Source organism: Engystomops pustulosus, chromosome 8 (genome assembly GCF_040894005.1).
Source record: "Engystomops pustulosus chromosome 8, aEngPut4.maternal, whole genome shotgun sequence".
Taxonomy (NCBI): Eukaryota; Metazoa; Chordata; class Amphibia; order Anura; family Leptodactylidae; genus Engystomops; species Engystomops pustulosus.
In genome coordinates, this window is record NC_092418.1 from 101,632,461 (window position 1) to 101,648,899 (window position 16,439).

A 16,439-nucleotide genomic window follows, 5' to 3' on the forward strand; every position below is an offset into this window, starting at 1 on the left:
TCATGTAGTGGATTTGTCTTGCAGTCCCATGTAACAGCACAGATAACAGAGTGATCAGGCAGTAGATGGTAGCCTACCTCCTATGACCGCAGGACCGCTCCTCATTTCATTGGTCAGCGGCTCCCGATCATCCGTCTTCCCAAAGGGATCTGCGGAAACAAAGTATCTATGAGGATATCAGTGGATCTAACACATATCTATGGATTATTGGGTGGAGGGGGACAGTCCTATCCAGAGCGTCAGGTTATTGCAGTTATTCCATTCCTTAGATGAGCCGCCCTGATCTTGATGAATCTAACAGGACCAATTTTTTGTCTCTGGAAATGTTTGCCATTGATCACCTCTTGTGTCCTCAAGACTGGGGGGGGGGGGGGGGGCAATCAGATCAGAGGTGCTGCAGTACCAGACCCTACCACATCACCGATGTGGCGCTGTGTTTGGAAGACGTGTTTCTAATGTCTCCTGCTTTTTAATATATGTAACATAAGATGGTAACATTGTGACATTCCTCTGCATTCACCGCCATGGTGACAGCTTGTGTCTGCGGTCCATAAACCCGGCGTCTGGCATCTCCATAACAAGGATGTAGGTGAGTGACTTACTGGTAGCCACATAATACTGGACGTGGTGAACCGTCACATAGAGATCTGTAAGAATCTGCCGTGTCAGTGTAATTACCATCTCCATGCGAGATTATGTTACGTTCACCCTGTAACCTCTACACTTTGTCTTGCAGGTAGGTTGCTCCCTCTCTCCCTCCCGCTTCCGCCCGCCACCCACTCGCCCGAGCGTTTTGTCAGTATCAGAGTCTTTCATTAGACCCCGGTAACTGTCAATTATCAGCGCGGCTCATTGTATCGCTGTTCGCCGCAGCAGAGTCGGGTTTCTAATGTTTGGGTTTTAGAAATGTGTCTATAAAAATTGATGAATATTCGTAAATGGTCTCCATTACTAGACGCATTAACGGAGACGGGCTGCAATTAAACGCAACGCTTAGGAATTGCTCATTTGCAATCGCTCCCCCTCCTCCGCCATCACCAAAAGCTCTTTACAAAATGAATGTGTTGAGTTTATTAAGTACAAGAGCTGCTGTGGGCGGCCGTGTGTCCATTAAGGTTGTCTCGCTAACCGGGAAAGGAATTCTTTAAAATTTGAAACAGCGCCACTCCTGACCTTAGGCTCTTCCTGGCATTACAGCTTAGCCCATTCCTTAGGCTAGAATTCCAGAGTGGTGCAACATCATGGTAATATTTTTTATTTTATTAATTTCAGCACGGGGGCTCAGTGGTTTGTATTACAACCTTGCAGCGCTGGGGTCCTAGGTTCAAGTCCCAGGGTCAACATTTGCAAAGAGTTTGTATGTTCTCTCTGTGTTTGTGTGGGTTTCCTTCGGGTCCTCCGGTTTCCTCCCACACTCCAAAATATACTGGTAGGTTGATTAGAATGTGAGCCCCATGGGGACAGGGACTGATTTGGCAAGCTCTGTGCAGCGCTGCGTAATCTGTGTGCGCTATATAAATAAAGGAATTAATAATAAAAATAATAATAATATTATTTCCACTGAAACTTATATCAAGAGTAAAGGGTTAATCCCAGAAAGTTTGACATATGTTTTTTAACTCGGAAAACTACTATAACTGGGTTCTTTTTGAAATTGGATGACATTCAACTAGTCATTGGAAAGTATCGTGGGAGAGGGGATGGAAAAGCAGCTCTAGTCACAAGCCGGACATAGAACACTTCACTGTAACAATGTATGTAACAAGACGTTTACTGGAGCTCATGCTGAGAGAGGGGAGAGAGAACTTCACCAATTATAATGTGTACACAGAACACAAAGCTCCTGGAGAAAACACACACTGAGAAAGCATAAGTCATATCATTCAGCATGTTACTGGGAAGTATTCTGTGAGAGGGGAAGGAAGAGCTGCTTAATTATCAATCAGGACATAGAGAAAAGGAAGAAAAAAGTGCGACTAAATGGAAAAGATTCTTTGAGTTGGGATCTTATTTTCAGAGAATATCATTAGGCTACTTATTGAAGTTTATGCTGTGAGAGGGGAAGGAAGAGCTGCTACAATCACAATCTGGTCACAGAATTAATGGAAAACACGAGCTCAGGAAAAACGTATTTTCTAGTTTTTTTTAAATTTCAAGTACGCGAATGATATCCAATCAAGAAAAATAAAATGATCCTGCTGTGAGAGAGGAAGAAAGAGCTTCTGCATTCACCATCTAGACACAGAACAAACACATAACGGGAGGTTACACTGGGAGAAGACCTACCTGAGGAGGAGTAGGTGGTGGTGATTGTGCTGAGGTCACTCTCAGTGACGGATCCACAGCTACATTCAGTCAGAGATCCGGAGACGGTGACCGGGGCCAGACTGGGGTGCCGGAGGGCGGCTTTTAGAGGTGTCACATGGTTGTACTGGACCGCAGACAGACATCCGATAAAACCGATCGCTTTAATGCGGGAGATTTCTGGATCAAGTGCAGGGTTATCTGTAGATAGAAGATCATGGAGGGAGATGGTTACAAAGATGATGCAGAAATAGAAGAACCTTGACTAATATTCTGGAGTCAGCCGCGAGCATGAAGACTCCATCGCTGTCACACGCGTTCCTTCTCATCTTATTAGCCGCGGCTTCTCTGCCTATTATCTATTATAATTCTAATTTAATCAAAGTTATTATGAAATTTCTAACTTGCCAGATTCATAACAAAGGGCGCAGAATTATGGAGGAAGAAATCCGCGGAGGCTGCATCATAGAAAATCAGGATATTCCCATGATAGAATAATGGAGGTAAAGACTGATAGAAAAAATAAGAAACCCTGGAAGTCACCGAGCGCTTGGACAACGTTGTTTCATTGTATCAAGTTCTAATTGTAAACAAACACAATGTTGTTTCATTGTATCAAGTTCTAATTGTAAACAAACAATGTTGTTTCATTGTATCAAGTTATAATTGTAAACAAACACAATGGGGCTCATTTACTAAGGGTCGCGGATCGCACTTTTGTCGGACTGTTAACGGTTTTTGGGATTTGCGCAGCTTTGCCAGGTATTTAACAGGGGTTTGCGATGGGATTGTGTCGCACGTGATGGGATTTTGCCGCAGCTGCGCTGGTTTCCATGTGACAGAAATCAGGGGGGTGGGCCAGTGGATGATCTGACTGATTCAGCCTGAGCGCAGGATTTAACTTTACAATTGTGTCACAAGACAATGCAATTACATGCACCGGGAAGAAGGTGAACTCCGTCGGACCTGAGCGAAGAAGCGACACATGCAGGATATGGGGCGCACGATCTTAGTGAATCATTGGGCAATGCACTGTGAACTCCTTGGACCGGGTAAGTAAACGTTCCCCAATGTAACTGAAGTTCTGATACACAGACAGCACAAGGCGTCCCAGAAATAACAATGAAACACATTGGGGCTTATTTACTTACAAGGTCACTCGAGTTCACTGAAAATGCATTGTCCTTGTATAATGCAGCGATTCACTAAAATCATGCGCCAGAAATCATAAATGTGTCGCTTCCCTGCACTGGCCCAACAGAGTTCACCATCTTTCTTGTGGTGCACCTTATAGAGCTGGCGATACATTTTGAAAGTAAAATACGGCGCTCAATCTGAATCAGTTGGAATCATCCACCGCACACCCCCTAATTTGTGTCGCATGGAAGCAGCCCAGCTGTGCCACAAAGGGGTCCTATGCGACACAATCCCAGTGCAGACACTTCTTAAATACCTGTGCAAGACGCTATAGCCACGAAAAACGTGAACAGTCCGACAAAAGTGCAGCGCGACCCTTAGTAAATGAGCCCCATTGAATCCACAGGTGATTGTTAATGTATTTACTTACTCCCTCCCACTCTTTATCTCATCTCCTCCTATATATAAACATATAGATTTTCTCATATATAACACAGTAACATATTTTCCGCTCGGAGCGAGTTACGGGTGAGCTCATTACATTCTCGCCCACTTTCCATGTTATCCTATATTAATCTGAGCTCCAAAGGCACAAATCTCACATCATTTTATGCTATTTTTATGGTGCCAATTTGCGCTGCAGAGAAGCCGTCACCGTGTATCTTATTACTTCAGATGAAATATTTGCCACATATTGTTGTACGTTTTCACATGGGGCTTCTCTTGGATACGGCCTCCTGTGGAGACCTCTGCTCAACCTGTGACCTCTGACATAAGCCATTACTATCATGACCATAGAGGGGATCCTAAGAAATGATCTGTATTTCCCATCCTCTAGCTGCCTCTCCTAGTGGATCTGCTCTCAGCTACTTGCTTCCAGTTTAGTGGGTCCAGAAGTGCTGTCAATCACATGACTGCAAGTAATGGGTCATAGGATGAGCATCTGCAACATCACGGACCCCTCTCACGTGGTCAGAGACGCTTATGACCCAAATGGAGGAGTCAACTAGACAGTAGGTTACTGCATTGCAAGTACGGAGAGAGGAGGTGGAAGATACCTTGCCCCTGCTTTATTCCCGGATTGCAGCTACTACAAATTCACTGGGCATATACCTTCACACTGCTGAGCTCTGTGCTCTCTGCAGCCAGTATTAGCTGTTTTCCCACTTGATGTGTTCATTCAGACCTTTGTGTTATTAGTAGCAGAGGACTTTAATATATGGATTTATATTTCAGGATTGTAGCTTGTCCAAGTGCAATGAGGGTGTGCCCTCACACTGCTGTGCTCTCTGCAGCCAGTGTTCTGTATTATCCTTGGAGAGATGAGTAATCAGACCTCACACTGCTGTGCTCTGTGCTCTCTGCAGCCAGTGTCGTGTATTGTCATTTGAGAGATGAGTAATCATACCTTACACTGCTGTGCCCTGTGCTCTCTGCAGTTACTGTTATGTGTTGTCCTTGCACAGATGTATAATCAGACCTTTGTATATGTTGTTAGTAGCAGCAGGATTTATATTCCAGGATAGTAGCTTCATCAAGTGCACTGGGGTCTGACCTGACCCTGCTGTGCTCTGTGCACTCTGCAGCCAATGGGGCAGATTTACTTACCCGGACCATTCGCGATCCAGCGGCGCGTTCTCTGCACTGGATTCGGGTCTGGCCGGGATTTATTAAGGTAGTTCCTCCTGTGCTGAAAAGCATCGGAACGCACTGGAGTACACCGGCTCGGGCTGAGTGAAGGTAAGTGCAATTTTCGCAACACATTTTTTTTTTAAATGCGGCAGTTTTTCCGAATCTGTCGGGTTTTAGTCCGGCCACGGCCCCGATTTCCATGCCAGCGCCATATGCATGCCAGCGCCGATGCGTCACAATCCGATTGCGTGCGCCAAAATCCCGGGGCAATTCAGGGGAAATCGGCGCAAATCGGAAATATTCGGGTAACACGTCGGGAAAACGCGAATCGGGCCCTTAGTAAATGACCCCTAATGTTTTGAGAGATGTGTAATATAAAATTTGTGTATATAGTTAGTAGCAGCAGGACTATGAAATATGGTTTTATATTCCAAGATTATAGGTTCCCAGGGTGCACTGGGGAGGTGTCCTTGCTGTTCTGGCCAATGTGCTGTTTATTACACTGATCCACAGGCCCTCCCTTCTCTGAGTAAGAAATGTACATGTCAGCCTCTCAGAGCTGATGGAAGAGCTGCGGAACAGATCTGTGCAGAGGTCCCACGTCATAGCAGTGTAAGGACATTACACTGGGCAAAGCTACAATCCTGGAATATAAATCCATGTTTCATAGTCCTTCTACTACTAACAACATAAAGAAGGGTATGACTTCACATCCCTACAGGGAAAATATATAACAATAACTGCAGAAAGCACAGCAGTGTGAGGACACACCTCCAGCGCACTTAGAGAAGCTACAATCCTGGAATATAAATCCATATATCAAAGTCCTGCTGCAACTAACAACATACAAAAAAGTCTCATTACACATGTCATGGGACAATACATAACACTGGGGGCAGTCTGTGGGGTCAAAATTCTTTTTCATTAGAAATCATTCATTTTGAAGGAATGTTATGGGTTAAATTTCAGGTTAATGTTTGCTACATTGTTCATAACAAATTTGTAATTTAGGTGAAAAAAAATCCAAAGATTTGACTTGGAAATTGCAGGTAAAATAGATGGTGAAATATTCAGTAACAAAATGAAAACCTTCCAGAAAACTTCACCTGATACATGAAAAAAACATCCAACCTTCAAACTCTTATTTTCCCAGATCCAGTTATTTTATAAATATTCATTGCAGAACCCGCTGTCACTTCTGTAGCACAAAATACTGGCAGCAATCACCTCTCCAGGGGCCGAGGCAGAGCAAGGTCAATATCCCATCATGTGTCACAGCCAGGACGGAGAAAGTACTGCAACACTACATCTATATACTTCTACATACATAGGGGGTACATAGTTATACACTTGTACATAGGGGGCAGTATTATAGTAGTTATACACTTGTACATAGGGGGCAGTATTATAGTAGTTATATTTTTGTACATAAGGGGCAGTATTATAGTAGTTATATTCGTGTACATAGGGGGCAGTATTATAGTAGTTATATTCTTGTACATAGGGGGCAGTATTATAGTAGTTATATTCCTGTACATAGGGGGCAGTATTATAGTAGTTATATTCTTGTACATAGGGAGCAGTATTATAGTAGTTATATTCTTGTACCTAGGGACAGTATTATAGTAGTTACATTCTTGTACATAGGGGGCAGTATTATAGTAGTTATATTCTTGTACATAGGGGGCAGTATTATAGTAGTTATATTCTTGTACATAGGGGGCAGTATTATAGTAGTTATATTCTTGTACATAGGGGCAGTATTATAGTAGTTATATTCTTGTACATAGGGGGCAGTATTATAGTAGTTATATTCCTGTACATAGGGGGCAGTATTATAGTAGTTATATTCCTGTACATAGGGGGCAGTATTATAGTAGTTATATTCCTGTACATAGGGGGCAGTATTATAGTAGTTATATTCCTGTACATAGGGGGCAGTATTATAGTAGATATATTTCTGTACATAGGGGGCAGTATTACAGTAGTTGTATTCCTGTACATAGGGGGCAGTATTATAGTAGATATATTTCTGTACATAGGGGGCAGTATTACAGTAGTTGTATTCCTGTACATAGGGGGCAGTATTACAGTAGTTATATTCTTGTACTTAGGGGGCAGTATTATAGTAGTTATATTCTTGTACACAGGGGGCAGTATTATAGCAGTTATATTCCTGTACATTGGGGGCAGTATTATAGTAGTTATATTCTTGTACATAGGGGGCAGTATTATAGTAGTTGTATTCCTGTACATAGGGGGCAGTATTATAGTAGTTATATTCTTGTACATAGGGGGCAGTATTATAGTAGTTATATTCTTGTACATAGGGGGCAGTATTATAGTAGTTATATTCTTGTACATAGGGGGCAGTATTATAGTAGTTATATTCCTGTACATAGGGGGCAGTATTATAGTAGTTATATTCTTGTACATAGGGGGCAGTATTATAGTAGTTATATTCCTGTACATAGGGGGCAGTATTATAGTAGTTATATTCTTGTACATATGGGGCAGTATTATAGTAGTTATATTCTTGTACATAGGGGCAGTATTATAGTAGTTATATTCTTGTACATAGGGGGCAGTATTATAGTAGTTATATTCTTGTACATAGGGGGCAGTATTATAGTAGTTATATTCTTGTACATAGGGGGCAGTATTATAGTAGTTATATTCTTGTACATAGGGGGCAGTATTATAGTAGATATATTCCTGTACATAGGGGGAAGTATTATAGTAGTTCTATTCCTGTACATAGGGGGCAGTATTATAGTAGTTATAGTCTTGTACTTAGGGGGCAGTATTATAGTAGTTACATTCTTGTACATAGGGGGCAGTATTATAGTAGTTATATTCTTGTACATTGGGGGCAGTATTATAGTAGTTATATTCTTGAACATAGGGGGCAGTATTATAGTAGTTATATTCTTGTACATAAGGGGACAGTATTATAGTAGTTATATTCTTGTACATAGGGGGCAGTATTATAGTAGTTATATTCTTGTACATAGGGGGCAGTATTATAGTAGTTACATTCTTGTACATAGGGGGCAGTATTATAGTAGTTATATTCCTGTACATAGGGGGCAGTATTATAGTAGTTATATTCTTGTACATTGGGGGCAGTATTATAGTAGTTATATTCTTGTACATAGGGGTAGTATTATAGTAGTTATATTCTTGTACATAGGGGGCAGTATTATAGTAGTTATATTCTTGTACATAGGGGGCAGTATTATAGCAGTTATATTCTTGTACATAGGGGCAGTATTATTGTAGTTATATTCTTGTACATAGGGGGCAGTATTATAGCAGTTATATTCTTGTACATAGGGGCAGTATTATAGTAGTTATATTCTTGTACATAGGGGGCAGTATTATAGTAGTTATATTCTTGTACATAGGGGGCAGTATTATAGTAGTTATATTCCTGTACATAGGGGGCAGTATTATTGTAGTTATATTCTTGTACATAGGGGGCAGTATTATAGTAGTTATATTCTTGTACATAGGGGGCAGTATTATAGTAGTTATATTCTTGTACATAGGGGGCAGTATTATAGTAGTTATATTCTTGTACTTAGGGGCAGTATTATAGTAGTTATATTCTTGTACATAGGGGCAGTATTATAGTTATATTCTTGTACATAGGGGGTAGTATTATAGTAGTTATGTTTTTGTACATAGGAGCAGTATTATAGTAGTTATATTCTTGTACATAGGGGCAGTATTATAGTAGTTATATTCTTGTACATTGGGGGCAGTATTATAGTAGTTATATTCTTGTACATAGGGGTAGTATTATAGTAGTTATATTCTTGTACATAGGGGGCAGTATTATAGTAGTTATATTCTTGTACATAGGGGGCAGTATTATAGTAGTTATATTCTTGTACATAGGGGTAGTATTATAGTAGTTATATTCTTGTACATAGGGGGCAGTATTATAGTAGTTATATTCTTGTACATAGGGGGCAGTATTATAGCAGTTATATTCTTGTACATAGGGGCAGTATTATTGTAGTTATATTCTTGTACATTGGGGGCAGTATTATAGTAGTTATATTCTTGTACATAGGGGTAGTATTATAGTAGTTATATTCTTGTACATAGGGGGCAGTATTATAGTAGTTATATTCTTGTACATAGGGGGCAGTATTATAGCAGTTATATTCTTGTACATAGGGGCAGTATTATAGTAGTTATATTCTTGTACATAGGGGGCAGTATTATAGCAGTTATATTCTTGTACATAGGGGCAGTATTATTGTAGTTATATTCTTGTACATAGGGGGCAGTATTATAGCAGTTATATTCTTGTACATAGGGGCAGTATTATAGTAGTTATATTCTTGTACATAGGGGGCAGTATTATAGTAGTTATATTCTTGTACATAGGGGGCAGTATTATAGTAGTTATATTCCTGTACATAGGGGGCAGTATTATTGTAGTTATATTCTTGTACATAGGGGGCAGTATTATAGTAGTTATATTCTTGTACATAGGGGGCAGTATTATAGTAGTTATATTCTTGTACATAGGGGGCAGTATTATAGTAGTTATATTCTTGTACTTAGGGGCAGTATTATAGTAGTTATATTCTTGTACATAGGGGCAGTATTATAGTTATATTCTTGTACATAGGGGGTAGTATTATAGTAGTTATGTTCTTGTACATAGGGAGCAGTATTATAGTAGTCATAGTCTTGTACATAGGGGGCAGTATTATAGTAGTTATATTCTTGTACATAGGGGCAGTATTATAGTTATATTCTTGTACATAGGGGGCAGTATTATAGTAGTTATATTCTTGTACATAGGGGGCAGTATTATAGTAGTTATATTCTTGTACATAGGGGCAGTATTATAGTAGCTACATTCTTGTAGTATAGAACCAAAGACTCACCCAAAACCTTCCCCAGTGTCAGAGACTTCAGAGCCTTGAAGTAGACGTCTGATGAGAAGTTCTGCTTCTGCTTTATTGTCTTGTCAATCTAAAATCCAAAGCAGTGCATTAGATGCAATAATTATGAAATCTTATCAGTCTCAGGGTCTCCTTTTGATTTAATATGTGGTCTTTTATGTAGATCAGTGATGCTTTTATGGCAACAGACTACAAACAAAATCCTTCATTCTTGTATAAGACTCCATTGTGTCATACATCCTGGTAGGAGCACAGAATACGGGAGACGTATGAGACAGAAATAGAATGTTGCTATGGTGACACATAGGTTTGTATTGATGCTGCAGCCGTATGATACAAAACATGATACATTGTACAATTCTGTCTATTTACAAGTTCAAATAAAAATAGTATGTTATTAAATATTTGCAATGATCCTTCCTTCAAATGCACTTTGTGTCCCCGCTCCTGCAATTACCTAAAACCTTTCACTGGAAATGTCAAATTTTTTGAATTCCATAGTTATTGGCTAAAGCCCTGTTATAACATGATAGAAGAGGGGAATAACAGAATAACAAAGCTCAAAATCTAAGCAACCTACCAGTATGTTTTGGAGTGTGGGAGGAAACCGGAAGATCCGGAGGAAACCCACGTAAACACAGAGAGAACATAAAATCTCTTTGCAGATGTTCACCCTGGGACATGAACCCAGGTCCCCAGCGCTGCAAGGCTGTAATGCTAACCACTAAGCAGGGCACTGTACCGTTTTTGAGCTGTACAAAAAATACAGGTGGTGCCCTACTTAAGAACATTCGACTTACATATAACGTCTAGTTACAAACGGACCTCTGGATATTGGTAATTTATTGTACTTTAGTCCTAGGCTACAATAAACAGCTTTAACAGATATCACAGGCGTCTGTAATGAAGATTTAGGGTTAATCCTGATTCTTATGACAACCCAACATTTTTAAAATCCAATTGTCACAGGGACCAAAAAAGTTCTGGCTGGGATTACAATGATAAAATATACAGTTCCGACTTACATACAAACTCAACTTAAGAACAAACCTACAGACCCTACCCGGGGACTTCCTGTATAGAGCATGTCCTATTTTCTTGTGTATTTGCATCTATAAGCCCCTAGAAGTGAATGTATAATATATGGATTGCATACAGGCTGCATACGGTTGTGCATTGTATACGGCCATATATATGGATACAGAGCCATACATGCACATACAGATGAAAAAGATGCAGCTAATGAGCCTCTGCAATGACTACAAGTTTTATTAGGACTATTAAAGGTGTAAGAAGGTCAAACGTTTCAAGGATTTACATCGTTGCGATTTAATAAAGAAGTTTTGCTTTTAGTTACAATGTAGATGTTATAGACAGCGCAGGAGGCGGAGTCATAGAAGGTCACAAAAACATCGAAATAACCACAAACAGAAAGATTCTTCCACATTTAGAAAAGTTTCGGTCTGTACCTGAATAGTTAATTCCCGTCCTTCTCTGCTGATCTTTACATGATGAAGTCTCCGGTTGTCCAGTCTCTCAGAGTCTAATGTGAATACAAAGGATCCGTCCTTACCAAGTTTATATCTCACCTGCAGACTACCTGGAAAACCAAAGAGAAATGAGAATTACCAAAGCAGAATAGTGAGTGCAGCTCTGGAGTATAATACAGGATGTAACTCAGGATCAGTACAGGATAAGAAATGTCATGTATGTACCCAGTGACTCCACCAGCAGCAGAATAGTGAGTGCAGCTCTGGAGTATAATACTGGATGTTAGGCTACATTCACACACATGTATGGGGGATATATATACAGCCGACGTATGTACGGCCGATATACGTCCCCCATACACTACTATGGGCTCACGTGCGGCACCGTACCGCTTCGTAGCCCGATAAAAGATAGGACATGTCCTATCTTTTCCCGTGATACGGCGCCATGCGCTGTATCTTCCTATCGATAGGGGCGGGGTGAGCAGCGTGCATCCCCTGCTCCTCTCCGCAGCGCAGATGTATGCCCGCCGTACAATGGTACAGCGGGCATACATCGTGTGAATGTAGCCTAAGGATGTAACTCAGGATCAGTACAGGATAAGTAATGTCATGTATGTACACAGTGACTGCACCAGCAGCAGAATAGTGAGTGCAGCTCTGGAGTATAATACAGGATGTAACTCAGGATCAGTACAGGATAAGTAATGTCATGTATGTACACAGTGACTGCACCAGCAGCAGAATAGTGAGTGCAGCTCTGGAGTATAATACAGGATGTAACTCAGGATCAGTACAGGATAAGTAATGTCATGTATGTACACAGTGACTGCACCAGCAGCAGAATAGTGAGTGCAGCTCTGGAGTATAATACAGGATGTAACTCAGGATCAGTAGAGGATAAGTAATGTCATGTATGTACACAGTGACTGCACCAGCAGCAGAATAGTGAGTGCAGCTCTGGAGTATAATACAGGATGTAACTCAGGATCAGTACAGGATAAGTAATGTCATTTATGTACACAGTGACTGCACCAGCAGAATAGTGAGTGCAGCTCTGGGGTATAATACAGGATGTAACTCAGGATCAGTACAGGATAAGTAATGTCATGTATGTACACAGTGACTGCACCAGCAGCAGAATAGTGAGAGTAGCTCTGGAGTATAATACATGATGTAACTCAGGATCAGTACAGGATAAGTAATGTCATGTATGTACACAGTGACTGCACCAGCAGAATAGTGAGTGCAGCTCTGGGGTATAATACAGGATGTAACTCAGGATCAGTACAGGATAAGTAATGTCATGTATGTACACAGTGACTGCACCAGCAGCAGAATAGTGAGTGCAGCTCTGGGGTATAATACAGGATGTAACTCAGGATCAGTACAGGATAAGTAATGTCATGTATGTACACAGTGACTGCACCAGCAGCAGAATAGTGAGTGTAGCTCTGGAGTATAATACATGATGTAACTCAGGATCAGTACAGGATAAGTAATGTCATGTATGTACACAGTGACTGCACCAGCAGCAGAATAGTGAGTGCAGCTCTGGGGTATAATACATGATGTAACTCAGGATCAGTACAGGATAAGTAATGTCATGTATGTACACAGTGACTGCACCAGCAGCAGAATAGTGAGTGCAGCTCTGGAGTATAATACAGGATGTAACTCAGGATCAGTACAGGATAAGTAATGTCATTTATGTACACAGTGACTGCACCAGCAGAATAGTGAGTGCAGCTCTGGGGTATAATACAGGATGTAACTCAGGATCAGTACAGGATAAGTAATGTCATGTATGTACACAGTGACTGCGCCAGCAGCAGAATAGTGAGTGTAGCTCTGGAGTATAATACATGATGTAACTCAGGATCAGTACAGGATAAGTAATGTCATGTATGTACACAGTGACTGCACCAGCAGAATAGTGAGTGCAGCTCTGGGGTATAATACAGGATGTAACTCAGGATCAGTACAGGATAAGTAATGTCATGTATGTACACAGTGACTGCACCAGCAGAATAGTGAGTGCAGCTCTGGAGTATAATACAGGATGTAACTCAGGATCAGTACAGGATAAGTAATGTCATGTATGTACACAGTGACTGCACCAGCAGCAGAATAGTGAGTGTAGCTCTGGAGTATAATACATGATGTAACTCAGGATCAGTACAGGATAAGTAATGTCATGTATGTACACAGTGACTGCACCAGCAGAATAGTGAGTGCAGCTCTGGAGTATAATACAGGATGTAACTCAGGATCAGTACAGGATAAGTAATGTCATGTATGTACACAGTGATTGCACTAGCAGCAGAATAGTGAGTGCAGCTCTGGAGTATAATACAGGATGTAACTCAGGATCAGTACAGGATAAGTAATGTCATGTATGTGCACAGTGACCGCACCAGCAGCAGAATAGTGAGTGCAGCTCTGGAGTATAATACAGGATGTAACTCAGGATCAGTACAGGATAAGTAATGTCATGTATGTACACAGTGACTGCACCAGCAGAATAGTGAGTGCAGCTCTGAGATATAATACAGGATGTAATCTGATCTGATGTATCTGATGTGTCTATATGAATTTTAGAGTTCCTGATTCAGTATATTATAGGCCTTTTGTGCCACAGATTATTTGCCCCTCTTGTGCCACACACTATACTCTTAAAAATCTGGGTGCGGCAGGGGGGAGATGGATTACAGTGGGGTCTCCCTGGCCAACCAAATGCTCTGTATCCTGGACCACAATTACTAGTGAGTCGGAACCTCTCTGTAATTCCAGCGTGTAGCATCGGGCTTGCTCCAATCCTAATCCATCGGCACCAGAATTTTCTGACTGGTTTCAGGTTTTGCTTCCTCTCTGGAGAAAGTGTCTATTTTTGATGCAAAACTAATGTCATTTCCTAATTGTTGGTAAAATATCACATTATCAGACTCATCATCGTTATACATTGATGTTGCACAATCTTCTTCCCACATGACGTCTCCTTCAGAGGGGGGGGGGGGGGGCGCAAAAATTCCTCCGTATCCTGAGATATATTGCAAATTGAAATTTTGAGTGTGGTTTACATTTACAGGAACAAATCTTGTTTTCAATTATTTTGCTCAATAATTACATGTCCGCCGGGTGATTTACGCTCTCCGGTGATTTCCATGTGTGAAGATTAATCATTGCGGATCGCGGTGAAGCCGTAACGTAATTACCCGCTTACTGTATTGCGGTATTATTAGCTCCGTCCTCATTGTGATACAATTAAATCACCGCTTGTCTCCATGCGTCCAAAAAACTCCCAAGAAAATGATGTTTTTCGTTAGTTTTTTTTGTGGGTTTTAGTGTTTTTTAATGAATTTACATCTGAGACATTTGTATTTACCGCGTGTGGGAGGTTCCGCGCTGCTCCGATCTAATTATGTTTTACTGTTCGTGGGAGATTTGTCGGCCCGTAAATTACTTTGTCTGTTTTGTATTAGTTTCTGTTGGTTTTCATACTTTTTTTATTCTCCTAAGGTCCTGTGCGCACAGCGGGAATGTGACGTGGGCTGCACCTCTCTGTGTCGCATTGGCGCTTGGTTACACCAATGTGACACTCCTGTCCTCACACTGCTGTGCACAGAGGTTTTAGCATGGAGTTGCTGTACAGCTTTTCCCCTCTCTGTCCTGCATATACAGCGTACAGAAAGTGTTCAGACAACTTAATATTTTTTACTCTTCATTTAGTTCTTCTTTTTGCTCCTTATTGTGCACTGCCCCCCCTAGTAATGAACACTCTGCCCCCCCCCAAGTAATGTGCACTCTGCCCCCCCCCCAGTAATGTGCACTCTGCCTCCCCCCAGTAATGTGCACTCTGGCCTCCCCAGTAATGTGCACTCTGCCCCCCCCAGTAATGTGCACTCTGCCCCCCCCCAGTAATGTGCCCTCTACCCCCCCCTCCAGTAATGTGCACTCTGCTCCCCAGTAAAGTGCACTCTGCCCCCCCAATCATGTGCACTCTGCCCCCCCCCCAGTAATGTGCACTCTGCCCCCCCAGTAATGTGCACTCTGCCCCCCAGTAATGTGCACTCTGCCCCCCAGTAATGTACACTCTGCCCCCCCCCCCAGTAATGTGCACCCTGCCCCCCCAGTAATGTGCACTCTGCCCTCCCCAGTAATGTGCACTCTGCCCCCCCAGTAATGTGCACTCTGCCCCCCCCAGTAATGTGCACTCTGCCCCCCCCCAGTAATGTGCACTCTGCCCCCCCCCCAGTAATGTGCACTCTGCCCTCCCCAGTAATGTGCACTCTGCCCTCCCCAGTAATGTGCACTCTGCCCCCCCCAGTAATGTGTACTCTGCCCTCCCCAGTAATGTGCACTCTGCCCCCCCAGTAATGTGCACTCTGCCCCTTCCCAGTAATGTGCACTCTGCCCCTTCCCAGTAATGTGCACTCTGCCCTCCCCAGTAATGTGCACTCTGCCCTCCCCAGTAATGTGCACTCTGCCCCCCCAGTAATGTGCACTCTGCCCCCCCAGTAATGTGCACTCTGCCCCCTCAGTAATGTGCACTCTGCCCTCCCCAGTAATGTGCACTCTGCCCTCCCCAGTAATGTGCACTCTGCCCTCCCCCCAGTAATGTGCACTCTGCCCTCCCCCCAGTAATGTGCACTCTGCCCCCCCCCAGTAATGTGCACTCTGCCCCCCCCAGTAATGTGCACTCTGCTCCCCCCCAGTAATGTGCACTCTGCTCCCCCCCAGTAATGTGCACTCTGTCCCCCCAGTAATGTGCACTCTGCCCCCCCCCCAGTAATGTGCAATCTGCCTCCCCCAGTAATGTGCACTCTGCCCCCCCCCCCAGTAATGTGCACTCTGCCCCCCCCCAGTAATGTGCACTCTGTCCCCCCAGTAATGTGCACTCTGCCCCCAGTAATATGCACTCTACCCCATCAGTAATGTGCACTCTGAC

General features: G+C 42.4%; 1 protein-coding gene across 1 annotated transcript in view; it reads right to left on the reverse strand.

Annotated features, from left to right (window-relative positions):
* The window catches only part of CNTNAP5 (contactin associated protein family member 5), a 322,294-nt gene that overhangs the window by 8,260 nt on the left and 297,595 nt on the right, over positions 1-16,439 (reverse strand). Inside the window, exons 20-23 of the mRNA XM_072122032.1 lie at positions 11,471-11,601; positions 9,984-10,071; positions 2,287-2,505; positions 78-149 (exon numbers count right to left, since the gene is read on the reverse strand). Of these exons, the coding sequence (XP_071978133.1) occupies positions 78-149; positions 2,287-2,505; positions 9,984-10,071; positions 11,471-11,601 (510 nt within the window). The remainder of the gene's footprint in view (positions 1-77; positions 150-2,286; positions 2,506-9,983; positions 10,072-11,470; positions 11,602-16,439) is intronic.